The sequence below is a fragment of the Mollisia scopiformis genome (genome assembly GCF_001500285.1).
Source record: "Mollisia scopiformis unplaced genomic scaffold LY89scaffold_6, whole genome shotgun sequence".
NCBI lineage: Eukaryota > Fungi > Ascomycota > Leotiomycetes > Helotiales > Mollisiaceae > Mollisia > Mollisia scopiformis.
The window spans coordinates 935,383-960,257 of NW_017263586.1; the positions used below are offsets into that span (position 1 = coordinate 935,383).

A 24,875-nucleotide genomic window follows, 5' to 3' on the forward strand; every position below is an offset into this window, starting at 1 on the left:
TGATGCCTCGGCATCTGACTGTTGAAGACGGGGCTTCCTTCCCGCCTTGTCTAGGAAGGGTGAAGCCACCCACTTCTAATGATTCACGCCAAATGAATATTGGTTATGGAATAGGTGAATCATTTTCCCCCGAGTTTATTCCTTTCTTCCTCTCCATCTCACTTTTCCACCTTTCGTTGAGATTTTGTATTCTCACCGAAAAGATGGAGTCGTCACCGCTTCCTCTTGTGAAGGCCTTCCTACCAAAAGTGCCACTCATTGGAAGAACAGCAGTATCTCACACTTTGGGTTTCTCGGAGCATTCGAAACACTGGGACTTGCGAACAGAGTTGATCGTCAATGTCCTTCGATCCTTCATTGTCGATTCGCCTCCGGTTTCTGTTTCTAGAACCCAACGCCTGTCCTTGAGAGACCCGGGAGTCAAAGGAAGAATATGGATCAGCAGATTCACAATACCGAAACCAGAGGAAGACGATATCAGACAAGCATTATTCGAGGCAATCGAAGAATGCAAGGAGCCTGGAAGTTTGCCTAAAGGCTACCAGGAGCCGGAGACGGTCCCAGTCGAAGCGGAATGGACTGGATACCGAGCAGGAGCTACAAAACAGTCGGCTGAGCTCAAGATCAGCGAAGAGCAGAAATATAAGGAGATGATGAGAGAGGTCACGGCCCCGACGACTATCCTTTACTTCCATGGGGGAGCATACTATTTGATGGATCCAGCTTCCCATAGACCTACCTGCAAGAAGCTTGCTAGACTTACGCAGGGTCGATGCTTCAGCGTCCGCTACAGACTCGCACCTCAGAACCCATTCCCAGCAGCTCTATTAGACGCTCTCGTCTCCTATTTCTCTCTCCTTTACCCACCTCCAGGCTCTTTTCATGAGGCCGTAGAACCGCAGCACATTGTTTTCAGTGGCGACAGCGCTGGTGGCAATCTCTGCCTTGTCCTTGTCCAAACACTTCTCATTCTCCGTCGTCAAGGCCGCAAAATCCACTGGAACGGACAAGAGCGTGAAGTCCCACTACCAGCAGCGGTAGCAGTCTGCAGCCCTTGGCTGGACATCACTCACTCTTCTCCGTCCTGCGATACAAACGGACGATACGACTATCTCCCACCATCCACCAAGAACCCCGAAGGAATGGAATACCCGCCCTGCAAAATCTGGCCCGCGAGTCCTCCCAGGAAGAATCTCTACGCCGATGACGGACTTCTATGCCATCCACTAGTATCGCCAATAACAGCAAAGAGCTGGGAGGGAAGCTGTCCCCTTTACATTGAGACTGGCGAAGAGCTTCTCACAGACGAAGACCAATACGTCGCAATGAAAGCAGCATCTCAAAATGTACCAGTGGTATACGAACAATACGAGACTATGCCACATTGCTTCGCGATGGTTGTGTCAGATTTGCCTGCCGCGAAGAAATTCTTCAATAATTGGGCGGCGTTCATCACTCAAGCGGTCGAGCATCCCGAGGAAATCAAGACGAAGGGGACCATTATTGCGCCAAAGACTTTAAATGAAAGGGGAGTGGAAGTGGCGTCCTTGAGCACGTTTAAGGAGGATGAGATACTAGCTAGAATGAATGAGCGAGTGAGGAATTTCAATCCTAAGCAGCCCGACTCTATGTCGAAGCTGTGATTTGGTTGGTGTGGTAGACTCTATGTTAGCAAGGCGTTGTCGGTTAGACTTGAGAAGACATTCTAGTCTCGATTACTGTAAACTATTCTCCTTGTTTTGCATCGTTTGTAATGTATTCACTATTCAATAAACAGTAGTTTAGTCCACGATTAAGTCCATTGATCTTTGTCGCGAGATGCTACATGCATGCAAGTACTGTACGTAAAAAGCGACTATTAGTCTATCCCATTCCATTCCATGCTCGAAGCCCGCACTGTGCTATAGGCGCAAAAATGCACAACGAAGTCATATTAAAAGAAGAAGAACCACCATGCTCTAGGCCTCTATGCCGCGGCCAAATGGTCTAGTGAAGAAGAAGAAAGAGCCTATCTAAATTCCAGACAGCCGGAACACCGATCGATGGTACGCATTATTGCTTATTTATGCCTTGATGCTGTATTTGCGGCGGAACATGTCGTCGACGTTCTCTAGGTAGTAGACACCGCTGGCGATGGTCTCTGACTTGCCTGCTGGCGAGTAGTCCTTTTGGAGATGGGCCTTCTTGCGGAGATTGCAGAACTGTGGTGGTTGTTAGTGGGAGGGATTTGATCTGGGAATCTGGGACCTTACCTCTTCGTAGACTTCTGGGGCAAGGGTTTGTCGGGCAGCCAATCTCTCCTTCAGGTTTACGACTTTTGCCATAGCTTCTGTCGAGCCGACAACCTTGAGGGAGAACAAGCTTGAGGCGAGACCACTGCCGTAGCTGAAGACTCCTATTCTCTTTCCTTGCAAGGTTTCACTGTCAATGTTGCTGATGAGACTGACCAACCCGCTGTACACACTCGCGCAGTACATGTTTCCGCACATGGTGGGAGCAGTGGTACTGGGTTGAACACGCTCGTTGAAGCGCTTCTTGGTCAAGCCCATGAAGGTTTTCTCAACGACCTTGTCGGCGAGAGACTTGGAGTAGTCCATATCCCGAAGCTCGGCAGGTACGTCAGCAAACGCTGGGGAGGATGGGTTGCTAAGGTAGTCGTTATAGAGCAGGCGGCCATAGGACTTTGCGACAAGTTTGCAGTTAGGAGCGTGGAAGCTCATGTAGTCGAATTTGTCGAGGGTAGTCTTGGTGGTTGCAACGTCTTCCTCAGTATGCCCGTTGGTGCCGTTGGTGTGTCCGTTGGCAAGAGACTTGAGGTGTGCTTCTCTCTTATTGTACGCCTTGTAGCATGCATCGACAGCCTCAGTATAGCATCTGTTAGAGAAATGACCGTCGACAACAGGATACTCGCTGGTCAAATCTGGCTTGTAGAAATCGTAGGCATGTTGCATGTAAGTTCCTCGAAGACCTGGCTCGACAACAATGGGTGCATTGGGACCAATCAACATGGCAATGATACCAGCACCTCCGGTAGGACGAGCAGCACCCTTAGCATATAGTGCGATATCACCAGTGACAACGATCGCATCTCGTCCATCCCAGCCTGAAGATTCAACCCAGTTGACGGCGTTGAAAAGGGCGTTGGTGCCTCCATAACAAGCATTGACAGTGTCCACACCCTCAATATTTGTGTTGTCTCCAAATAATTGCATCAGAACTGACTTGACAGACTTGGATTTGTCGAGGATGGTCTCAGTTCCAACTTCCAGGCGTCCAATCGAGTTGGTATCGATCTTGTACTTGCTGAGAAGGTTTGAGAGGACGGTGAGGGCGAAAGAATAGATGTCTGTGAATAATTTAGTAGAGTTCCAGATTTTAATCTGCGGGCATCTGACTGACCTTCTCTATCATCGCAGAAGCTCATCTTGGTTTGGCCAAGACCAATTGTATATTTACCCTGGCTAACGCCATCGAACTTCTCCAGCTCGGCTTGGTCGACACACTGGACATAAAGTCGTTAGAATCTCTGCGCAAGCTCAAGTAGAGTTTGTCTGAAAATCGAAAATGTTTGTGCGTACCTGGCTGGGGAAGTAAAGCTCAATGGCCTTAATGCCAATGTTTTGAGGACAGGTAGACATTTCGTTGGCGGTGAAGCTTCAATCTTTAGGATGAATTGGACCGATTGAACTTAGATTTGGAGGAACTGGATTATGTATTCGAGGTCGACCTATGGTGAGAAAGGATAAACTGTGAGAAAGTATTTCTTGCAATTCGTACACAGAGGGGAAGAGAATTTGTTATCGGCATCAACAGATTAAATTTTGTGGTTTTTAATTTACCGCGTCCCAACGAACTAGAGAAAGGGGTTTGCCGGACTCACCACAAGATTGCTTGGTATGGGGAAACCTGGAGAAAGCAGAAAAGTGAACACGACAAGAAACGAATAAATAAATAGTGTTTTTATTTCTGCTGCCTGTCCTGTGTGTTTCGTTACTGCGGGTTCTTGAAAGACGCAATAGTGTTGCGGCACGACTTATCTCGACCGGCAGCACATTTCTTGCTGGTGGACCCCTACCTTGCCTGCAAGTTGCACTGCCACGCCACTTCGACTCTTCCGAGGGCTGGCCGATTACGGGCTTGTGGTGGACAAAAAGCGGCCTTAAGAAAGCAGAAATTTCCTGCAAAACTGTGCTTTTCTAGTGCCGCTTTTCTGGCCCGCCGGTTGCATGCCCCGATGGCTTGATGCAGGAACCGGATATCCAAAGCACCGTTCTCTGCAATTGTTGGCCTTTGAGAAGCACGCGACCTTGTCTCTCATCACCATTTCGAGATGGGCCTGACGATCATCCGGAATTGAGTTGAATTTGACTTCTAAGACGACTTAAATAGGGAAAGAATTGAGAATCTCATGTTCAACCTTTCTTTTACTTTGACCGCTCCTCAAAAACAATTGTCCCACACCTAGACCGCCACGGCAACTGTCCTGCATTATCGCACGTGCGAACTGCATACCGCTGCTGTCATGCTGCAAGATTCAGCCAGTCAAGGATCAGAACGGTGTTGCCTGGAAAACGGTTCATGGCATCTCTTCGGTCGTCCTATCATTGTTGTTTATATACGACGTATCTCGTGGAAGTCAAAATGTCTTGAAGTGTTGATAATCAGACCTCGACTGCCCAGTGGCAAGCGTTTTCATCAGTCGTTCGCCAGATACTTGAACGCAGGACGATTGGATCTCGATTGAGGCTCGATCCGAAACGGGATCCATGTTGCCATTGAGCTTGTGGATTCGTTTCGAGTCTGACGATGAAACGGGCATTTCAAGTTGTGTCAATCTCAGACACGTGAGATGCAGTTTCTTCAGACCATCGTGTTGTAAGTTTTCTGCAGAAGTTTTACCTGCAACGACTCATAGACTGGAAAAGCTCAGTAGCCCGTTTTGGTTTTCTCGGACTTTATTGGAATTTATTGGACCTGTATTGAAAACTCAGGATTCACGTGGTGAGTACCAATCTTTGCCGGCCTGAATACAGCTTCGAAAGGCTTTTAGAGAAGTGAAACGTGAAAAGATCATCTCGATCTCATTTTATAATCATTCTATCTACTTCATGCTGCTAATTCGCTGTCCGTGTATCACAAAGCTCGATATAGAATACTTTTAGTTGGGCAGCTCAGCTTCTAACAGCTGGATGGATCAAATCTAGGAAGTTTTCTCTTAGGACCTCCCTTTCATCTCGCAGTTTCTAGCAGTCCCATGATTACAATCAAGTGTAGACCTTTGTAGTTCGAGATAAATGAACAATTGAGGTGCATGTGTCGATCATGTTGTCTATTTTCTTTCTAGAATGTTTAGGTCATCCGTAGATCTTATTTGAATGGCACTGGCGATATAGGGTTACACTTTTATCTATACCCGAGCTTGTTTCATACATTGTAAGCATCGTCGAAAAGAAGATAAGATAAGAAAGGTTGTGTTTGCTTGCGTTATAAATAGTTTGTCACGAAGTGGAATAGAATATGAGGCTCAGAGACAAAAGCTTGATCTTGGATCAATACCGTTCCCGAAATTGCCAACCATATCCGATTGTCAATAAATATAAAAACATGAGGGTAAAGTTCGGATTGGGAGAGCCAAGCTTCCGGGAGTGTCACAATTTGTGGACGCGAGGCGGCAAAACCTCGAGTGTCGCTGATTGACTCTCGAATGATTGGACGGCTCATGGGAACCTTTGTCTTTCAGACCTTGCTTTTCTAATACGGATAAGGAATTCCACTTTTGCATAATACCGAAGCTACCCCACGAGGACAATATTATGAGATGAGGCTAAATTTGTGAGCGATCCCCAGCACATATCCTGCGGCACCAGCCGTCATGGTCGACCCTGCTGATCGAGAGAGTTCGAGGATGGAAGGAAATAATGCTGTAAACTTGTGACACCACCCAACATTGAACGAGTGCGAGCGGACGTAGATTCGAGGCATTCAAGTGGTGATGGAAGTGTCTCCTCGTATATTGCTACTGTCGGGCTAAAAAAGCTTGTTTTTGCAAGTGCATTTCCACCAATACATTTTGTGCGCAGCGGATGAAGGAGGGGAACATTCGGAAGGTGGCAGTTAGTGTATGTACGAGTAGTGTTGTTGTTAGGACCAGACGGTGCCAATCCAGACGAATGGGTGCATCATGGACACCGGCTGATGCCAAGCTTTCCGTCAAGCGGAACTCGACCCTCCTCTTTTCGTCTTTGCGTTTGCTGTGGGTGTCCCTCCTCGGTTGTGCCGGGATATCGATGCGGTCTCTGTTCCTGTGAGCACTGTATTATTGCCCTGTGTGAGGCATCGTGTGAAGAAATGCATCCGCATCCTTCATTCGAACGGAGCCGAGTGCGCTTACATGTCTTGTAAACCCTAAATGCTGTGTTGCCCTGCTATTGACAAATCAAGAAGGCGAACAAGGCGAACAAGGGCGAGATCCATGATGAAGATATCGAGACGCCGTGACGGTGCATAGACGATTCCGAGCAGCTGTATAATTTCACAACAGGTACGAGGTTGTTAGATTTCCTCTTCAGAGTGACGCTTGGCTGGAATCTCGCAGATGCGATGCGATTAACCTGAAAGAGGCATCCAAGTCGGTTTGCCCCTTGCCGCGCTCCCCGATTTGCACTTAAAAATAAGGTCGGAAAGAATTGTGGTCCCAAGTCTCCGCAGCCCCAAAACCAAGGAAGAACCTCCTCTCACCAGATGCCGTACTGTGCGCGAAATCACACAATCGCACAACATTGGAGTGACGGTAACGCTGGCCGTATGGTCGAATGATCCTGCGTCCAAACGGATACTTATTATCTTCTGAGCACATTGGGGACTCGTCCTCGTTCTACCGTTGTTTCCGCTCAGGTAAAAATAGTCTGTGCAAGTCTCTGGCCTGAGGCCACAAGGGGTTAAGCGTGTTTGAGACTTAGAACAGCGTTGATCGAAGACTCCATCCCTCTCACCTCAACGACAACACTCACAATCAACGTCCCTTCTCTCGACTTAGTTCACGACCCGATCAGGCCCTCCCTCGATGAATTACGCTCTATAGGAATAGGAATTGATCAGTATATCAGCAACTGGGCGGATTGAGCGCCAAAAGCAGAGTGTCTCAGACGCTGCGGGCGCAGAATGGAGGGAAACGATCGTCGTTCGTCGACAGGAATCGACAGAAGAGCATCAGCGAGGATATCAATGACACAGCAAGATAATGAAGATTATGATTTGGAGGCAATGGGAATTTCTGATGGATTCCGACCGGCAGCAGCGATGACAGGTCACAATAGAATGTCGTCTCAAGCCTCACAACACAACACACCTGGTCGACGAACACCCCCTCCACGCCCATCGTCCACCACGAAACCGAAACTCGATTCTTTTGCATTACGACACGACGGTGCGATGGGTCCAGTCGCAAGAATTAATACTACTGTTGCATCACAACCATCGAATACGGGTCCGACGAGGTCGTCGAGTGTCTCCACCGACATGGCATTTGTGAGAACTGAGAGTCCTTATCAAGGACCATCTGGCCCTTCACATCCATACCAGATGTATCCTCAGGAGTCCCGAATTGCGAGGACAATGAGTGTAGCAACAACTTCGACTGTTGCAGTACCCGATAGACCATATAACGGTCCTGGTGGTCCGACACATCCCTATGGAATGTATCCACAGAATATCGTTCCTGAGGGGGAAGTGGCCGAAGGATCGTCGATACCACCCGTACCTGTTGGGTTTCCAGGCTTGAACAACAATTATCAACGTCGATTGGGCCCTGACGGAGAAGAGATCGCGGACATCATTGGACCAGATGGACATACAGAACAACTTCCACCATACACTCAGTATCCCGACGAAGCATTTGCTAGGAAGACTCGACCTAATGTTCAAGTACCGCTTGCAGGTGCTGGCGGCATTGGTCTTGCAACACGCAATCCTGAATTCGAGTCACAAGAAGATCTCAACACACCTCAATCTCGGCAATCCACTCGAAGCATGATGTCCGATAGCAGCCATCAAATCAACATGGCAGCAGCAGGCATTTCGGAGAAACCTCCACTGAAGAGATGGCAAATTGTGGCTAAGAGAAAGGTTTGTGGAATCGTTCCGATCTGGGCTATAGCATTGGCTGGAGCAGTCTTCATATTGTTTGGAATTATCCTCGGCACGGTGCTTGCCATCTTAAAACCAAAACACCCTATGAAGCATTATAAGCCAGATACTGATGACCAACCGTAAGTAACTTCGTTCTGGTGTCTTGGGTGTAGACTAATGCTCTGTAGGCAAACCGTTCTCGTGAGCACGATGACCACGACTTTCGACGCGACACCACTAGCTACGGCTCCACCTGGAATTTCCTCACTACCAACAGGGACCTACGCTCTGCCAATCACCATACCTTCAGCCATCCAAAATAGTTGCATTCTCAACACCGCAATGAGCGCTGCATGGACCTGTACGATACCTATGACATCTTACACTATTGATGTAGAACAAATCCCGGGTGCCACCAGTAATCTAGACAATAATGAGATCAATCTCAGTCTTGGAAACAATACTTTCGGGAACTATTACGCATACGGTACTCAGCCACCAGTGCTACCAGAACAGCAAGTTCTCAACCTTGTCACTGACTCCCAAGACCCGGGCCGGGGACCCGCGTGGTTTTTTGAACTACCTTACAACAAACTTGTCATCGTTCCAGAGATGGCTCTTACAGCGCCTAGCAGCAAACGTGACTTGGACAGTCGAGATGGACACCCCACTTCAGACTTCATGTCGCGGAAGAATGTGGCGGAGCCTGGAGATAAGCCATGGTTCTGTTACTGGAATGGCACTCTTCTTGAAGCTTTTATATATGTGAGTAACCTTTTTACTGTCACAGTGCCCAATGCATCAAACAATGAGCACTTTGAAACATTTCCAGGAAACATTACGTATTGACTATTCTCAGGTCAACCTCACCAGTAGTGCCGGCCAGACAGCCTCTTCATCCTCGTCCTCAGCCCCAACCTCGACCTGGAAACCAGCGGCATCTCAGACATCTGCATCGGGTGCCGCAGCCACGTCCGGTCAATCTTCAGGTTCTTCATCAAGTTCTTCCAACCAGATGACATGGACACCAGCATACCCTCGGGTACTGAAAATAGAAGAGCGCCGAGTTCCAAGAGGTGATCAGTCTATCTCCCCTTATTGTAAGTATAATTTTCGTCGCTCCTTGTGTCGTCTCTGAGTTCTTGCTGACAATCTTGCAGGTATTCAGCACATCATCGATGCGTATGGAAACGCCGAGCCATACATGAATTCCACTAATCAGCCGGTCACAATATATCTTAACGAGTCAGAGCCTTCAGCCGTTTCTCAAATCCCGGGCAAACGCTCGTATGATGCTTTGCTTGGACGAGATGTTGAGGAACGCCAGGGCTCCAACAGCTGTGGCTGTGTATGGTTATGGACATGATTATGCATGAATTTCTGCGATTCGGGGATAGGCGTTTAGTTCGGATAATGTGTACAGTTCCTGGGAGCCTGGCTTGGCAACGGCGTTTCATGGGATATCTTTTTCAGCAACTCGATTTTGAGGCATTCTGGGCAACCGGCTGTGGGGGAACGACATTGATGGGTACATATAAAAGGGGGATTGGGCAGTGGCAGTGCCATGTGATGCGGTAAGATCTTAGTTGAGCAAAGTGTTCGTGTTAAATGTTATTTTTGTGGTATATATTTTAGCGATTCTTGAAATGCAAATTATCTATCAATAAACAATATTCTAGTGCATTAATGATGTCTTTATGCTTGTTTGGTCCTGTGGGTCAAACTCCTCAAATGTCCCACAAATTAGATGTTCGGACGCAACTCCGAATGTTCCACGGAACATCGATGCATTTGACAGCGGGAATTATCGTGAAACTGGTTTGATCTTCAGGTATGTTTAATTGATGTGATTCTATGGATGTACGGCGCTTGGCATTCTCATCTTGTGCAGCCACATAGTATACCTCACATATGGTTTCTCCATAGCCGATTTCCATTCGAAAACATCCTAGTTTGAGAGGAGCCGAAGAATTTCCAATGGATATTCACAGACTGCAGTATGTTGTCTGTGATGGTCTCCAGCTCTAGTACCAGGCCTTGGAATTGAATTGCCAGTCAATGGAGGTCACTTGCCTAAGGGTTGGCAAAGTAACTGGTGAGGAAGATAGGGCCATAATGTCTGACTTGTGAAGGATGGTCATCCGAGATTGGATGTCCTTCCTCAGCTGTGCCTGATGACATGCAATGAGCAGTTGTCTGGATCTTTCCTTTCTAGATGGTGGACTCAGCCTCCTTCCGCTTTCTCAGAAGACTCGAGGCTTGCTGATAGTCCGTCCAAGAAAGAGTCTGCCTGCTTTCTGGCTCTTTTCTCTCCGATGGCCTTCCTTCTCTCCTCGATTTCCAACCTCCTTTTCTCCTTCTTTGCCTCTCTTTCTTTTCTGACTCTTTCAGTCTCTAACCTCTCCTTCTCTAACGCCTCCATCTCCTTGCCTCTCAAACCTTCATCCTTCGAGAAGCTGTAGAATCCAACGCCCTTGCTCCTAATTTCCTTGTCCGCTTCGTAGTGCTTCATCTCTGGCGGCGTCATACTCCTGTCCCTCTTCCTCGCAATCTCCTCCATCTTCTGCACCACGCTTTCCTCCGGATTGAACGCCATGCTCTGCACCGTATCCCCATAAATAAGTCCCGTCTTCGGCATAGCCGGTCTCGCACTCATCCTATCCAGCTCCTCTGCCCCTAACACTTTATTCATCTTCCTCCTCTCCATCCTCTCGGCCTCAGCCCTCGTCCCCCTTCTCGCACGCCCGTACTCGTCCTCATAATCCACCATCTCCCCCTGTCCATCGTCACTCTCAACCTCACTCTCCTCCTCCTTTCCGCCCTCAACCCACTTCCTATCAAAATCCACAAGCCCATCTGCTTCCCCCTCCGCGGCCACATAATCACCCCTCTTCATCCTCGAATACAACTTCGCCTTTTGCTCCATTTTCCGCTTCGACCTATGCAACACATCCTCATCCACACCTCCAATATCCTGTCTCCCCCTCTCCTCATCTTCTAAATCCCTCGCGGCCCGCTTCTTCGTATTCCTATTATGCGAACTAAAGATATCCTCCTTATTCTTACTCGGTCTTGGCCGTCCCGCCGCAGTCTTCCCATCCTTCCCTTTCGAAGAAGACAGTAAACTCGACAACGTAGAAGTGAACGCTAGACTAGTCGAAGAGGATACTTCTATCGGGGCGTTCTTCGGTTTGCGGATCCCGTAGAGATGGGCATCTGATGCCATCGCGGAGAGATTTGAGGGATGTCGGTGTTTGCGAAATTAATTGTTCGGTGATTGTTGTAGAGCTTTGGTTGGTTGTACAGGAGCTTCGTAAGGCTGAGTTGAGCTTGGACGCGAGGCGTTAGTGGGGCGCAAATTTGGAAGAGCGAAATCGGGCTTTGGGACAGACCCCGCGTTGAACACTCGCCTTCTTAAATTGTTTGTTGCTAACTTAACATTTCTCTTTACGTCTGAAACCGAGAGGTTGAAGAACAGCTGTCAGTATGCCTTCACCAAAGGACGTTTACATCGCGGTAATTGGTACGTTGATGATCTCAGTATTGTATTGGCAATTGAAGGACTAAAAAGCAAATACAGGCGCTGGAGGGGTAGGCAAATGCTTTCTTTCCCAGCTTGAAGGTCTCTCGAAACGGCTTTCTGCGAGCCCACGTTCCCCCAAAATATCCCTTATCTTTGTTTCTCGAAGCAAGAAGGTTCATTACAGCCAAAATTACACCGCATTGTCATATGGTGATCTCGCAACCTCTCTCGACAAATCCTCCCAAGAGCCTCTGGCTCTTCCGAAAATCATCGAATTCCTCGCTGCAGCTCCGGCAAAGGTTGTTTTGGTGGATAATACAAGCTCGCAAGATGTGGCAGATTCATATCCTTCATTCCTCTCGAATGGCATCTCCATCGTTACACCCAACAAGAAGGCTTTTTCTGGTTCATACAAGCTTTGGCAGGATATCTTCGCGTCTGCAGCTGAATCCGGAGCGAAGGTCTACCATGAAAGCTCTGTTGGTGCAGGCTTGCCTGTCATTTCTACTTTGAAGGATCTGGTCGAGACTGGGGACGAGGTCACCAAGATTGAGGGTGTATTTAGTGGCACAATGTCGTTCCTGTTCAACTCATTTGCTCCGACCGAAGGCTCAGGTGGAAAGTGGTCTGCTGAGGTGAAGAAGGCAAAGGAGCTTGGATATACAGAGCCAGATCCAAGAGATGATCTGAACGGACTGGATGTTGCCAGGAAGTTGACCATCTTAGCTCGACTAGCCGGACTACAAGTCGAATCTCCTACTTCATTCCCTGTCCAAAGCCTGATTCCCAAAGAACTCGAGAGTGTTGCTAGTGGAGACGAGTTCTTGCAAAAGCTGCCTGAATTTGACTCTCAGATGGAAGAGACCAAAGTGGCCGCAGAGAAAGAAGGAAAAGTTGTCAGATTTGTTGGAAGCATCGATGTCGCAAAGAAGGAGGTGAAGGTTGGACTGGAAAAGTTCGACAGATCCCACCCCATTGCTGCACTGAAGGGCAGTGATAATATCATCAGCTTCTACACCAAACGGTACGGAGCCAATCCCTTGATCATCCAAGGCGCTGGTGCAGGTGGCGAAGTCACCGCGATGGGTGTAACAGGAGACTTGATAAAAGTTTTGGAACGATTGTCTTAGTGGTCGATGAAAGCCACGAACCAATAAAAGTTACGCTCTTCAGTCGTCTTCTGTTATGACATGATCGCTGTGACTTGTACTCCCCAAGCGTTTCTTCAAGCCTTCCACTGTTTCCTCTGCTACTTCGACTGCTTCTTCGACGGCCGTAGGAACTCCTGGCACGGTCAGACTGAAGCTTCTAGGCTTGCCGCTAGGACGCTCACTTAAGCTTGGTGCTCGAGGTCTTGGTCTGTTCCTCGCGCGTCCTCCAATGTAGGGTATCTCGTAGGTAGCTGTTCTGAATATGTAAAGGATCATATCGTAGACAATCAGTAGAGCCCATGGCCCTATCACTAGCATTCCAAGGACAAGCTGTTTTGCAAAAGTCAGATAAGTACTACTCTTGGGCCTCCCTTCATTTCACACTTACAAAAAGACGAATGAGCCAGGTCTCGACGAATGCGAAACTCTCTGGCAGAATTGAGAACCAAGCCATGGCAGATATTGATAGTATGTCGACAAATCCGAGCGATCCGGGAAATTTGTTCCTTGGGAGTTGGTGTCGTAAAGGAGAAAAGAATGACCTGATTAGGGGCTTTAATGAAGCTTGAAGTGCTGATCTCCCGTAACTTTCCACAAGAATGATGTAACTAGAAGACCAAGATGAGTGTGATACTCTTCATATCGAAGGCTGGAGTGAATTCATCTGGGAAGGAACGCTGTACAATAACATGCATGATATTGGGAAAGGGTTGAGCCGGATCAATCCTCGGGGTTTTGCATCTGCACTGCACGTTGCTGATGACGAGGAACCCAGCGAACCCCTGGATAACCTTATAGTGGACAAGCGGCCGCATGTGAAATCTAATCTCGAGAGCCACCAAAAAGTTCTCAGCCTTGTGTCGACCCCTCAGCTGAACGGCATAAGCTCCTTAACACAGTCACTCGACGGAACTTCAACACACAATCTGCAACCATGGTCGGGCCTGCGAACAAACGTCAGAAGAGAGAGGAGTATAAGAACTCCAAAGGTGATAAGCCTGCGACTGAGCTGCCTAAGAAGAAATTCTACAGGCAAAGGGCGCACGCAAACCCGTTCTCTGATCACCAATTGACCTAGTCAGTATTTGCCTCTTGGTGTTTATATACTTCATTTCTAATAATATTGTAGTCCTGCTAGTCCTGAGCATATGGATTGGTCTTCACATTATCCAGCCTTCGTTCTAGAAAACTCACAAGAACAAATCGATGCCGAAAGTGAAGCCAATGTCCAAACGGGTCTGGCTGTCAAGAGACTGAAGCAAGATATTGAAGTCGCAGACATAGGATGTGGATTTGGAGGACTGTTAGTTGCATTGGCTCCAATAATGCCAGATACTCTGCTGCTAGGTTGATCCACCTCCTTCTGCTCTCGACTTGGACTGACAACCATACCTTAGGTATGGAGATTCGAACACAAGTAACAGAGTACGTTCAAGAGCGAATTAAAGCGTTACGAGCTCAGCACCCTGGACAATACGAGAATGCTGCATGTCTGCGAGCAAACACCATGAAATTCCTACCAAACTTCTTCAAGAAGCATCAGTTGTCAAAGATATTTCTTTGCTTCCCAGATCCACATTTCAAGGCTCGAAAACATAAAGCTAGGATCGTCTCTACTACCTTGAATTCGGAGTATGCGTTTGTGGTTCGGCCGGGAGGAATTATTTACACAATCACTGATGTGGAGGACCTACATAACTGGATGGCGCAGCACTTCAATGCTCATCCATCATTCGAAAGAGTAGGAGAAGAGGAACAAGAGGCAGATGAATGTGTAAAGGTGATGAGGGTAGAGACTGAGGAGGGAAAGAAAGTAGAGCGAAATCAAGGCCAGAAGTTTGTAGCATTGTTCCGGCGTCTGGAAGATCCACCATGGCGATGAAGATACCCAATGATATTTACAGTTACACAAACACTGAGAAAAAAAGATATGCATCGCAGACTTTCTTCATCATTCACAATCCCTTATATGCACGTGCGTATAAAGTACCTCGCGTAATCTTTCATTGGATAACAGGGTACCTTTAAACAACTAGCAGAGCTTGCCAGACCATCATCACTCAATCATGCCGCTGTCCGATGAGTCACTCTCCCGTCACAGATTATGGCCCTCAGTCGAAGGGATGTGATCCTAGCAGCTATCGTGAGCTTCGTCGTGTGGGGATATGCTATTGATTGGGTACCAACGTTGCGCTGGGCTGGATACGCTTTTGTGGTGGGCCTGGTGCTGCCCGCTGTAGGGTTGGTCGCAGTCCTGGTACTCAACTCCAGAGGCAGCAAGTATGGAGAAAGAAACGATATACGACGTCCGAGGGGGGTGGCCTTCCTGACAGGGACATCATGGAAGAAGGAAACCACTCTGCTGCGGGCCCGACAAACATACGAGAAGCAGCCCCTCTACCCCGAGTCCTTCCTCGTCTCGAATGCGCTGGACGACCTCTTAGGATTGATTATACGGGACTTTGTCAATTCCTGGTATTCAAATATTAGCAAAAACCCTGTGTTCACAAATGAGGTGGACAAGACAATCCGACTTGCGTTAGCAAGTCTTCGAGACGAATTGCTGGCCATAGACTTCACGGAAATGGTCACCACACGATTCGTACCGATTCTCACAGCACACTTCAAGGATTTCTATGATGCCGAGAGAGCTGTACGAGGGAAGGACCTGAATCGCAGCGTCACGGAGTCGGAGGAGCTGGATCTTGCAATTGCTGCGAAGTATAGGGAAGGAAAGCTGCACCCTGCGGCATCTTTGGCATACTCGGACACGAAATTGGTCCAGCAAAAGTATTTGAGGAAAATCATAAAAGGATTACTGCCGAGATTATTGCCAGATTCTGTTCTAGCAAGTCGTGCTGTTGGAGTGCTCGTTCAGGAACTGGTTGCTTGTGCAGTTCTGACCCCAGTGATGGGTATGCTGTCTGACCCAGATACGTGGAACCAGCTCATGGAAGCCTATGTACGTTCATTTTTCAAGCATGGTTGGTCGTATTTATGTTAATAATCTTTAGGGACGGTCTATGCTACAGGATCGATCAACAGTGCGAAAACTTCGAGCTGCCCTTGATGAGCATGCTTCACCCGCTCCAAAGTTGAAAAGGGCTGCATATCCCAGGATTTCTCCAGGTGATCATGAGCGGAGATTTGAGAAGTTTGTACGTGCTATCAGAAAGGTCAATAACCTCTCGGATGCAAGGAGGTTTCGAAGCGAAATCTCTAGCCAACTTAGGAGAGATGCTTTGCAAGAAGGTCAAGATCCTGTATATTTGCGTCGGTTAGACATTGGAAAGCGAATTGCAGATCAACGCGTCAATCAACTTGCTGCTGGGGGCGAGGCATCTCACATTGGAAATGGTGCTGGACGCAGCAATGGCTCACAAGTTTCCAAGCTTGAGACGGCTTCCCTGGTAGAACTGCTACACGACCCCTCGGGACTTTCATATTTTATGGAGTACATGGATAGGCAAAGGATGATGTCTATGGTACAATTCTGGATTGTGGTTGATGGATTTCGAAACCCTCTCGAAGACGACAATGCAGAAGATGACGAGATACCTACCACTCTTGCTCCGTGGACGGAATCTGACCGAAACGATCTTGCTCAGATCAATGAAGCATATCTGTCTAAACCAGAACTAAAAGTTCCTGAAAGCTCACGACAAGTAGTTCAGGAGTTTCTCAAAGCCGGTAAAGATGCAACTCCAAGACAATATTTCCTAGCTCGCAGGGCTATTCTACGAGCTCAGACATCCGCCTTGGAAGTTATGCAGTATAAGCATTTTCAGAATTTCAAGAAGTCGGACCTCTTCTACAAGTGTTTGACATCGCAGGAAGCCTCGAAACCCATATCCCAGCCAACATCACCATTAGGCCCATCCAGATCGGAAACCCTTCACAAACCACAAATGCCACCACGTGCGAATAGCTCGCAACCTTTTGCAACGAAACCACCACTGTCTAGAATCACGTCTAAATTAGTTCCCAAAAGAGGCGACCTTCGGCGTCAGGCTACTTCTTCAGTTGATCTGACCAATGCTGGCAATGGAACATTGGATGGCACAAGTTCTAATCGAGGGTCCGCCGACGAAGGGACTTCTCCATTGTTTGATGACGAAGAGTTCGATAGCGATGCGATGGGCAATTCAGTAGCAAGCTTGGAACCAGAACCAGAAAATACTGGACCTGATAAAAACGTTGTCCAGGCCATGGAAGCAGCCCTGACAAACATTATGGAAGACAAACCCGATGTTGATACTCTTCGAAAGTCTCTTTTCGGTGACGACGAACATTTGGACTCTCCAGCAGGCAGCATATTGTCGAATGGCAAAGGTTCAACTAGAAGCTCCATTGATCACAAAAGGGCAGACTTGTTCGGTGAGAGATCTGAGAGGGCTGAAAGGTCCGAAAGACCCGAGAAGCCCAGCATTGCTTCCTTGGGACTAGTAAATACATCGTCTAGAATAGGTGTGTTCACTGATGATGATCTCTTCCCGGACGAAGAGAAATTTCTTTCAGACGAACATGAGGATCCGGACGAAGGCAAAGCTGAAGATGATGTCGAAGACGAAGTACATGAAGCAGCACCAGGCGATTTAGGTCTAGCTGAAGCTATCACCGCTCTGACAACCGACATCGACAGGCTCGTAGCCCAAGATGAAGTGGTTGACTCCTTAACAAGAAAGGCAGAGTTGACCAACAATACCGCAGAACTACGAATTCTCAAGAAGTCCAAGGCCAGCTTGCAACGAGAGATTCGCCGGAAAGAGCTTCAACGACAGCAGTATGTTGTCCAAGAAAGTGATAACAGCCTGTATGGTCGATCGACCATCAAGATCAAGTCAATCATGGTTGGCAAAGAAGATGATGGAAGAGAATACGCGGTTTATGTTGTTGAAGTCCATCGAAAAGCAGGCGAGCAGATGCCAGCAGCAACTTGGACTATCACTCGCCGATATAGCGAGTTCCACGATCTCCACCAGCGTTTACGAACAAAATATCCGTCAGTACGACATCTTGAATTCCCAAGGAGAAGAATGGTGATGAAATTACAGACGGACTTCCTCCATAAACGACGCTTGGCGCTCGAGAAATACCTCCGCGAAATTTTGCTCTTACCAGAGGTGTGCCACAGCAGGGACCTCCGTGCCTTCCTATCTCAGAGCGCTATTATGCCGAACACTGTCGATCTCTATGAGAACGAAGACAAGAAAGACATGGTGACAAGATTCTACAACTCGGTTACGGATGGCATGGAAGACATCTTAGGGAACATTCCAGTCCTGGATCAACTCTCTATTGCTGGTCAGAATCTTCTCTCTGCTGCGACCAATCAACTTATCACAATGCCAGCGACTATTAGCGAGGACCCATTGGCTGCTGCAGAGGCAGAAGCTGAGCTTAACGCCTTTGAGGATCGAGAGCTGGAGCCATTCGTCAAGCCCATCTGCGATATATTTCTAGAAGTCTTCGAGCTCAATCGTGGCAATAACTGGCTACGAGGCCGTGCAGTTGTCGTTGTCTTGCACCAGTTGCTTGGAGGGACCATCGAACGCAAGGTCCGCGAGAATGTGAAAGGTCTCCTCTCTGACGAAGCAATCATCAGATACGTCAACCTGTTAAAGGACTCGATGTGGCCTGGTGGGAAGCTCAAACGGGATGGGAAACCTCGAACAGCAGCAGAAAAGACAAAGAGTCGCACAGAAGCAAGTCTCATGCTTGCGACTCTTGTGCCCGATTTAGCTGGAAGTGTGGTGGGAAGAGTGAATGCACAGGCGGCAAGCCGAAGGATATTCGCTACTCTGAACAATCCACGACTAAAGTAAGGACAACCATTTCGACCAATGAACACCATTTGCTAATGCTATATAGTGCACATCTAACATTCACGTTGTTAGATGAGATCATTGATGTACTATTCGGAGAGACACGCACATAGATGTAAATGGGGGTTTAGCATTGGCGTTTGGGATAGGTACAGCTCAAGCTGCATTTCACGGCGTTCACGACCCTTTACTGAGGCAACGGATTTGCGACATGAACAATAATACGTTAATACCCTTCGACTGCTTGGTGTATATAGCCTCATCCACATTTAATGCAAATATTGAGGTTCGAGTTGAGAACTTCGAGTGCAAATCTTGTTCCTACTATTCCTACTATGCTAGAAATGACCTGCACATGCAATATGCGCGAGTGCTGAGTTGATGAATACGGTCCAGACAAGGTTCTGACAAGGCTGAGCTGACATACATGCCTCGGATCCTTCTTTCCTCCTGCTGTCACTCCTGCAAGACCAAAAGCTGGAGCCTTGTGGGGTCCACGCACGCACAGGCCAAGCAAGGCTGATAACACAAGTTATTTCCTCCACAATCCTCTTCCCAAACATCAACACTAAACTCCAACAATGACCTCAAACCACGACCCCTCAATCCTCTCCCCAGACCGAACACTCCCACCCTCGAACCCCCCCTCTCAGAAAACCTTCCCCTTCCCCCGCGACTACCACTTCCCACCCTACTTCACGCGCCAACCGACCCTCACAACCCGGCATGCTCAGCTGCAGAAATGGTCCTCTCTCATCCTCTCCTACTGTCGGTACCACAAGATCTGGAAGCTCTCGCTCGCAGACGCCATCGAGTCTGACTTATTCTGGAACAAGAAGTTAGGGAAGCGGCTGAGTCGCGAGGATGCGAGGGAGGTGCTGGAGTTTATGAGGAAGGAGGGACGGAGTGAGGCGGTGGGTGGGAAGGATGGAAGTGTGTTTTGGGTTTGGTGGAGGGATCCGGAGGAGTGGGCTGGGTTGATTGCTGATTGGGTGAGTGTTGTATTGTATTTGAGGACTGGGAGGGGAAGGCTGATACAATGGATAGGTTGATGATACGGCGCAGAAGAATACGGTGTTGACGTTATATGAGTTGACGGAGAGTGAGGCTACGCTTTCTCAGGGTATGTATTCAGACTAGGATATTCTGCTAAAGCATGACTGACTGACTTGGTGAATATAGACTTTCATGGTATGGATCCTGATCTATTGCAGAAAGCTCTGAGTATTTTAGTCAAGCGGGGCAAAGCTCAAGTCTTTGGGCAAGAGGATCAGCAGGGTGTCAAGTTCTTTTGAATGATTTTATATACTGTACAATGGTCACAAGATGCATTGGGAAGGAGTTTGAAAATCAGGCGTAACTTGGCTATTCTTAAAACCCATCTAACGCCTAAACGCCGTTCGTTATGGGCACCTCGCTGTCTTTTGACTCCCAATCGCGTTCAGGGTATGATTACATTTGACAAGTAGCCTCCAACGCTGATATAGATACACCAACCGAACGGCTTAGCCCTTCTTTCTCTCTGCCAAGTAGCTCTGGTTCCATTTGTTCTGCTGGGACAAGGCAACATCTAGAAGCCATTCCGAATCTACAATTCGTGGGGTCATATTCCCTTCCTTGGCCATTTCCGTAAACTTTGGCCAGAGGAGTTTCTCCGACGGCTTCTGGCCACTGAGCAGATACACTGGCTCAGCTGGACCATCGTCCTCCTCTGGGCTTGTCTTCTTGACGAACGGACGGCCGGTGTAGATTGCAAATGATCCCCCATTAGCGTTAATGATATCCTTGTAGGTGTCGGGTCCGTTCGTGATATCTGCTGTACAATAGATAGGAACCCGACGGAGAAGGCTTCGTTTGTTGGCTTTTGCCCGACCAATAGCGTCTTTCAACTTCACACCAAATTTCCTCTCGTTTTGCTGATCTTGCAGTAGGAAATCTTTTTCTGGGGGTACTTTGCCTTTTGCGATACATGTATCGATGAAATCTGAGGTCAAGATTGTCGGACCAGAGGCAAGGGCACAAAGAAATTTCTGTGTCCTTACCATCGCAGGGGCAGCAACATGAGTACATGTGACTGGGTTTGTCGTCACTAAGATTCCAATATCTCGAAGCTTTTTCTATGGACTTGATTAGCATCAATAGTATTGATAAGATCAAAAAAGCTGACTTTGTCCATTTCCTCCTTCGCTAGATTGCCTAGCCATCCTTTGTATCCGGTGGTTAGAAGACGTATTTGAACCGGGGGAAGACCACTTTTATGTCGTTTTGGAGTTCTGGTTTCATCTTCCGAGAGATCTTCATCATCTTCATCATGCTTATTTGCAGGACTGGAACTGCGTTCTAACGTCTTTTCTTTCTCGATGCGACTTGCGGCACGTTCTCCGCCCCATACACCACCCTTGCGTTTCTTCTCTTTCTCGTAGAGCGCAATGTCAGGGGCAGCAGCATGAATCCTCGAATTAGCTTTGTCCTTGGCACTTCGACTGCCAGTCGAAGGTGTATCATTTTCTTTGCCCCCACTTAATCCACTGATCCGGCGAGAGGCAGGAGTAGAAACCTGTTGTCCGAAAGATGGTCTGGACTTCTTTCGAGAGAGGGCTTTGTTGAGATCCGCTTTCGGCCGAATCTCCTCGTCTTGATCTTCCATATCCGCATCGCTATCTGTCCGCCTGGAACTGGGCGCGTTGCGATCTTTCTCCCGCATGATATTTCGCCTCACTAGCTTTGGGTCACCTGGACTGGGTGTAGGATCTCTTGGGAAATACTTCCGCTCCAAAAGAGCTCTGTCGAACTGAGTCTGGCCAATAATTTCGCCCAGGTTTGTCCGTGGAGGGAAGTGAGTGTATCTAGGATCGGTCAAGTTTTGAACCTCGCATTTCGCATAGCTTTCCTCGATCCAAAGGTGGTTGACCATCTCGATATTCCACTCCATGGCAGCATCGCATTTCTCGCTCGACTTCCTCGCCGTGATTAGATGGGTGTTGTCCTGCTTCATACTTTTCGTGAATTCGGCACCAGCGGCTGTGACGAGATTCTCCAGGTATATTCTAGCCTCTCCACCATAATTCGAGAGAGTGATGCGGAAATCTTTGAATCCTGGGATTCCATTCTTTGGCAAAGGATAATGAAGTAACTTCCGCATTGGGGATATCCACTCATTATTAGCAATTAAGTGATAAAGCCACGACAAGTTCCCGACGTCAAGGCCCATACGTGATGCTAAAACATACTCTCTACCCTCACGCCAATGGCAGACAAACATGTCGGATTCGTGAACCGTCTTTGAGACAAATCCTCCTCCGCCGACTATGAGATCTTCAAGGACTTTGCGTAATCTGCTGCTGATATCAAGATCTCCCGAGATCGTAACTATCTTGTTGTTGAAGACTGTTAATTTTCGGATTGGCGAGTCTGTTGGCATAGGAAGTGCTCCTGGTCGAGAAGATGAAGCCCCGCTTAGTATATCGGTCGAAGGCATTGGAATAGGATCGCTTGGATCTGAACGGAAGATTTCTGGATCTGGCAATATGTACGGTCTCTCATCGATGCGCTTCCCAAGCTTCATGCAGTCATCGAACCTGTATATTCTCAGCAGATGTCGGGATAATTGTGCAAACGTAAATTACGTACCAGTGTGGGAGAACGATTTTGCACTTCAATCTCTTGCCTATAGCCTGCTGGCACTTCTGGCCATCCACGGTGAGGGCGCAGATGTGAGTCGTCATCTTCGTAAGGCTACTCGTCTCCATGCCACCCATGGCCAAGACAGCGCCGATGATTGCATCCTTATCGCCCGTAGGAAGCCCTTCGCAAGTGATGGTAACGTTTGCGAAAATCATACTTGGATCAGGGGTGAATGGTCGAATAGATGCCTCCTTGTTCTTGTTCAGCGAAGCAGTGATCCAAGTAACCGTCACCACTGGCTTCAATTGTAATCGTGCTTCGGAATATTGTGGGAAATCGACCGTGTCGGAGATGATGTGCGTGATTTCAGGGAGATCAAAGTCCTCGTCGAAGGGTATCACTTCTCCCCCATTCTCTTCCACGATTGATTTGGACTATCGGTAACATCAGCAACGGGTTCGCACTTATCACGGCTTGTACCTACCTCTTCCGCGAGGCTCCTGGGTAGAGTTCTGCTTAGAATAAAAACAAATACACAGTCTTCGAAAAGCGGTCCATTTGGGGCACCCATATTCGCGAGAAGTTGAAAGTAATAGGCATGCGATAATTAATTGGTAGCAAATATGGTGGTTTAATGCTGGAGGAAGTTGCTGTTGACGCGCTCGTGCTTTCGTGAACGCGCTGCTGCCTTAGCGCGGCCTGTTCAGAACACGAAAACTTCCCCACTAAAACCTCGATTTATCAACCACATTTACTGATTCTATACGCAAGCTATAAACGTAAAACTACGTTCATTCGTTTCAATCAGAGTCTACAAATCTATTAGTAGTGGCACATACGACTGAAACCGATCACTTTCCAGTTCTTCCCAGATTTTATGGCACGTGATTCATTTTCAGTTCAACCTGGAAGCTGTGAATCTGTGGTGAAAGTATCAGGAAGTTCTTCAGGAAATAAAGTGACTAAACTGCAGTAACATTTACTTCCGAACGCATTGTTGTGGCGTCCCGTTCCTCCATAGGTATCCTCCCCGAGAACAGCGACGGTGGGACGGTGGGCTGGGACGAGCCTCGGCCTACTCAGTGTGAATAGCCGGCGATATCGACCAACTTCAAGCAACTCAATATACCTCTTCTTTTTCATAGACTTCCTGGATATTGTATGCATTTGTGTTTAGGGGTCATCTGCCATAACACCTCTTCACACATCATCTATTGCCTGGCATCGGCCCCACATAGCGGCCAGAGGTCATGTCTTCCTCTGTCTTTGAGATTCGAGAGCATACCGTAGAATGCCAGCATATTCGCGAGTATCCTCGGGGTACAGCAAATACTCGAGAAGATGTTCTCCATCTTGCAGTCAAGCAATACATTCCCTTAGACAACTTAAGTCCGAGTGAGGGTGATCTCACCATAATCGGCACTCATGCCAATGGCTTTCCCAAAGTATATACATTGCTTTTCACACGATGACAAGTCTAATGCTGAATAGGAACTATATGAACCATTATGGGAAGATCTTCATGCTAGATCGAAAAGCAACGGCTTCAAGATTCGAGGTATTTGGATAACAGATATTTCGAATCAAGGAGCTAGTGGTATTCTCAATGAATACCTTCTTGGAGATGATCGTACGTGTCTTCTCCATGACTGCTTACAGCTCTAGCTAACAAGACTACAGCATCGTGGCTTGATTATCCACGAGATCTTCTTCATATGATCAATCACTTCCGGAAAGAGATGCCCATGCCAATCGTAGGTATCGGACATTCCGTCGGAGGCAACATCTTGGTCAACCTCTCTTTGATGCACCCCAGGCTATTGTCGACAATAGTACTGCTCGATCCAGTTGTCCAACAACACGCAACTGCACCATCAGGACCAAATCTGGTTCAAGCCTCAACCTACAGACGAGATCTCTGGCCCTCACGAGCAGAAGCAGAAGCAGCCTTCAAGAAATCCAAATTCTACCAATCCTGGGATCCCCGCGTCATGGAAAGATGGTGCAAATACGGCATTCGAGAAACCCCGTCAGCCCTCTACCCTAACGAGAAAGGCGCCGTCACGCTCTCAACTACCAAGCATCAAGAATGCTTCACTTTCATGCGACCTAGTTGGGATGCTATGAGTCCAGACGGCCAAACGGTTGTACGCCGGGACCTAGTCCCAGATATGCGTCCAGATAGTCTTGTCAAGTTTCCTTTCTATCGTCCCGAGCCGCCAAATACGCTTGCAAGATTATCATCGTTGAGACCGAGTGCTCTTTACATTTTCGGAGCAGAAAGCCCAATGTCAGCTCCTCAGTACCAGAAGGAAAAGCTGGAAATCACAGGGTCTGGACCCGGCGGCAGTGGTGGTGCGAAGGAAGGAAGAGTGAAGGGAGTTTCGTTGGATGGGATTGGTCATTTGGTTGCAATGGAAGCGACTGAGAAATGTGCAGATGCTGCTGCTACCTGGTTGGGTCAGGAGAATAAGAGGTTTGTGGAGGAGAGGAAGAAGTATGCTGAATGGGCAAAGCAGAGCTTACAAGTAAAATCGACGTTCTCTACAGATTGGCTAAAGTGGATTGGAGAACCGCCTCGACCTGTCAAGAGCAAGATGTAGAAATATAGATCGTTTTTTGATT

General features: G+C 47.9%; 11 protein-coding genes across 11 annotated transcripts; 7 read left to right on the forward strand and 4 right to left on the reverse strand.

The window, feature by feature from the left end:
• Positions 1 to 203: 203 nt before the first annotated feature.
• On the forward strand, positions 204 to 1,643 carry LY89DRAFT_578790 (uncharacterized protein; the record flags this gene model as incomplete). Its single annotated transcript, XM_018208966.1, has 1 exon — positions 204 to 1,643. One exon carries the CDS (start codon positions 204 to 206, stop codon positions 1,641 to 1,643), a length of 1,440 nt encoding a protein of 479 aa, XP_018074916.1.
• A 420-nt stretch (positions 1,644 to 2,063) lies between these two features.
• LY89DRAFT_578664 (putative hydroxymethylglutaryl-CoA synthase) lies at positions 2,064 to 3,638 on the reverse strand (the record flags this gene model as incomplete). Its single annotated transcript, XM_018208958.1, has 4 exons — positions 2,064 to 2,201; positions 2,253 to 3,346; positions 3,400 to 3,502; positions 3,579 to 3,638. The coding sequence occupies 4 exons, from the start codon at positions 3,636 to 3,638 to the stop codon at positions 2,064 to 2,066; spliced, it is 1,395 nt and encodes a 464-aa protein (XP_018074917.1).
• Positions 3,639 to 6,782: 3,144 nt separating this feature from the next.
• LY89DRAFT_446822 (uncharacterized protein) lies at positions 6,783 to 9,674 on the forward strand. Its single transcript, XM_018207589.1, has 4 exons — positions 6,783 to 8,267; positions 8,316 to 8,892; positions 8,960 to 9,227; positions 9,288 to 9,674. The coding sequence occupies exons 1-4, from the start codon at positions 7,162 to 7,164 to the stop codon at positions 9,491 to 9,493; spliced, it is 2,157 nt and encodes a 718-aa protein (XP_018074918.1). The 5' UTR covers positions 6,783 to 7,161; the 3' UTR covers positions 9,494 to 9,674.
• Positions 9,675 to 10,393: 719 nt separating this feature from the next.
• Positions 10,394 to 11,338, reverse strand: LY89DRAFT_550176 (uncharacterized protein; the record flags this gene model as incomplete). Its single annotated transcript, XM_018208293.1, has 2 exons — positions 10,394 to 11,198; positions 11,247 to 11,338. Coding segments are annotated over 2 exons (897 nt in total), but the record flags the coding sequence as incomplete, so codon positions are not given.
• A 202-nt stretch (positions 11,339 to 11,540) lies between these two features.
• On the forward strand, positions 11,541 to 13,047 carry LY89DRAFT_682288 (homoserine dehydrogenase). Its single transcript, XM_018214476.1, has 2 exons — positions 11,541 to 11,650; positions 11,708 to 13,047. The coding sequence occupies exons 1-2, from the start codon at positions 11,614 to 11,616 to the stop codon at positions 12,778 to 12,780; spliced, it is 1,110 nt and encodes a 369-aa protein (XP_018074920.1). The 5' UTR covers positions 11,541 to 11,613; the 3' UTR covers positions 12,781 to 13,047.
• LY89DRAFT_446740 (uncharacterized protein) lies at positions 12,800 to 13,372 on the reverse strand. The gene is made up of 2 exons (XM_018207588.1): positions 13,190 to 13,372; positions 12,800 to 13,131 (listed from the first exon to the last, which is right to left on the reverse strand). The coding sequence occupies exons 1-2, from the start codon at positions 13,253 to 13,255 to the stop codon at positions 12,820 to 12,822; spliced, it is 378 nt and encodes a 125-aa protein (XP_018074921.1). The 5' UTR covers positions 13,256 to 13,372; the 3' UTR covers positions 12,800 to 12,819.
• Positions 13,373 to 13,735: 363 nt separating this feature from the next.
• Positions 13,736 to 14,757, forward strand: LY89DRAFT_610801 (tRNA methyltransferase; the record flags this gene model as incomplete). Its single annotated transcript, XM_018210561.1, has 3 exons — positions 13,736 to 13,878; positions 13,931 to 14,148; positions 14,199 to 14,757. 3 exons carry the CDS (start codon positions 13,736 to 13,738, stop codon positions 14,681 to 14,683), a joined length of 846 nt encoding a protein of 281 aa, XP_018074922.1. The 3' UTR covers positions 14,684 to 14,757.
• LY89DRAFT_715943 (uncharacterized protein) lies at positions 14,758 to 18,919 on the forward strand. Its single transcript, XM_018218236.1, has 3 exons — positions 14,758 to 15,763; positions 15,816 to 18,622; positions 18,673 to 18,919. The coding sequence occupies exons 1-3, from the start codon at positions 14,906 to 14,908 to the stop codon at positions 18,737 to 18,739; spliced, it is 3,732 nt and encodes a 1,243-aa protein (XP_018074923.1). The 5' UTR covers positions 14,758 to 14,905; the 3' UTR covers positions 18,740 to 18,919.
• Positions 18,920 to 18,956: 37 nt separating this feature from the next.
• On the forward strand, positions 18,957 to 20,120 carry LY89DRAFT_705440 (ESCRT-II complex, vps25 subunit). The gene is made up of 3 exons (XM_018217451.1): positions 18,957 to 19,618; positions 19,674 to 19,749; positions 19,809 to 20,120. The coding sequence occupies exons 1-3, from the start codon at positions 19,208 to 19,210 to the stop codon at positions 19,919 to 19,921; spliced, it is 600 nt and encodes a 199-aa protein (XP_018074924.1). The 5' UTR covers positions 18,957 to 19,207; the 3' UTR covers positions 19,922 to 20,120.
• LY89DRAFT_640232 (BRCT domain-containing protein) lies at positions 19,963 to 22,903 on the reverse strand. Its single transcript, XM_018211659.1, has 4 exons — positions 22,735 to 22,903; positions 22,257 to 22,684; positions 20,794 to 22,204; positions 19,963 to 20,743 (listed from the first exon to the last, which is right to left on the reverse strand). Exons 1-4 carry the CDS (start codon positions 22,819 to 22,821, stop codon positions 20,132 to 20,134), a joined length of 2,538 nt encoding a protein of 845 aa, XP_018074925.1. The 5' UTR covers positions 22,822 to 22,903; the 3' UTR covers positions 19,963 to 20,131.
• Positions 22,904 to 23,500: 597 nt separating this feature from the next.
• LY89DRAFT_730604 (alpha/beta-hydrolase) lies at positions 23,501 to 24,853 on the forward strand (the record flags this gene model as incomplete). The annotated part of the gene is made up of 3 exons (XM_018219495.1): positions 23,501 to 23,695; positions 23,742 to 23,880; positions 23,931 to 24,853. The coding sequence occupies 3 exons, from the start codon at positions 23,501 to 23,503 to the stop codon at positions 24,851 to 24,853; spliced, it is 1,257 nt and encodes a 418-aa protein (XP_018074926.1).
• Positions 24,854 to 24,875: the final 22 nt, after the last annotated feature.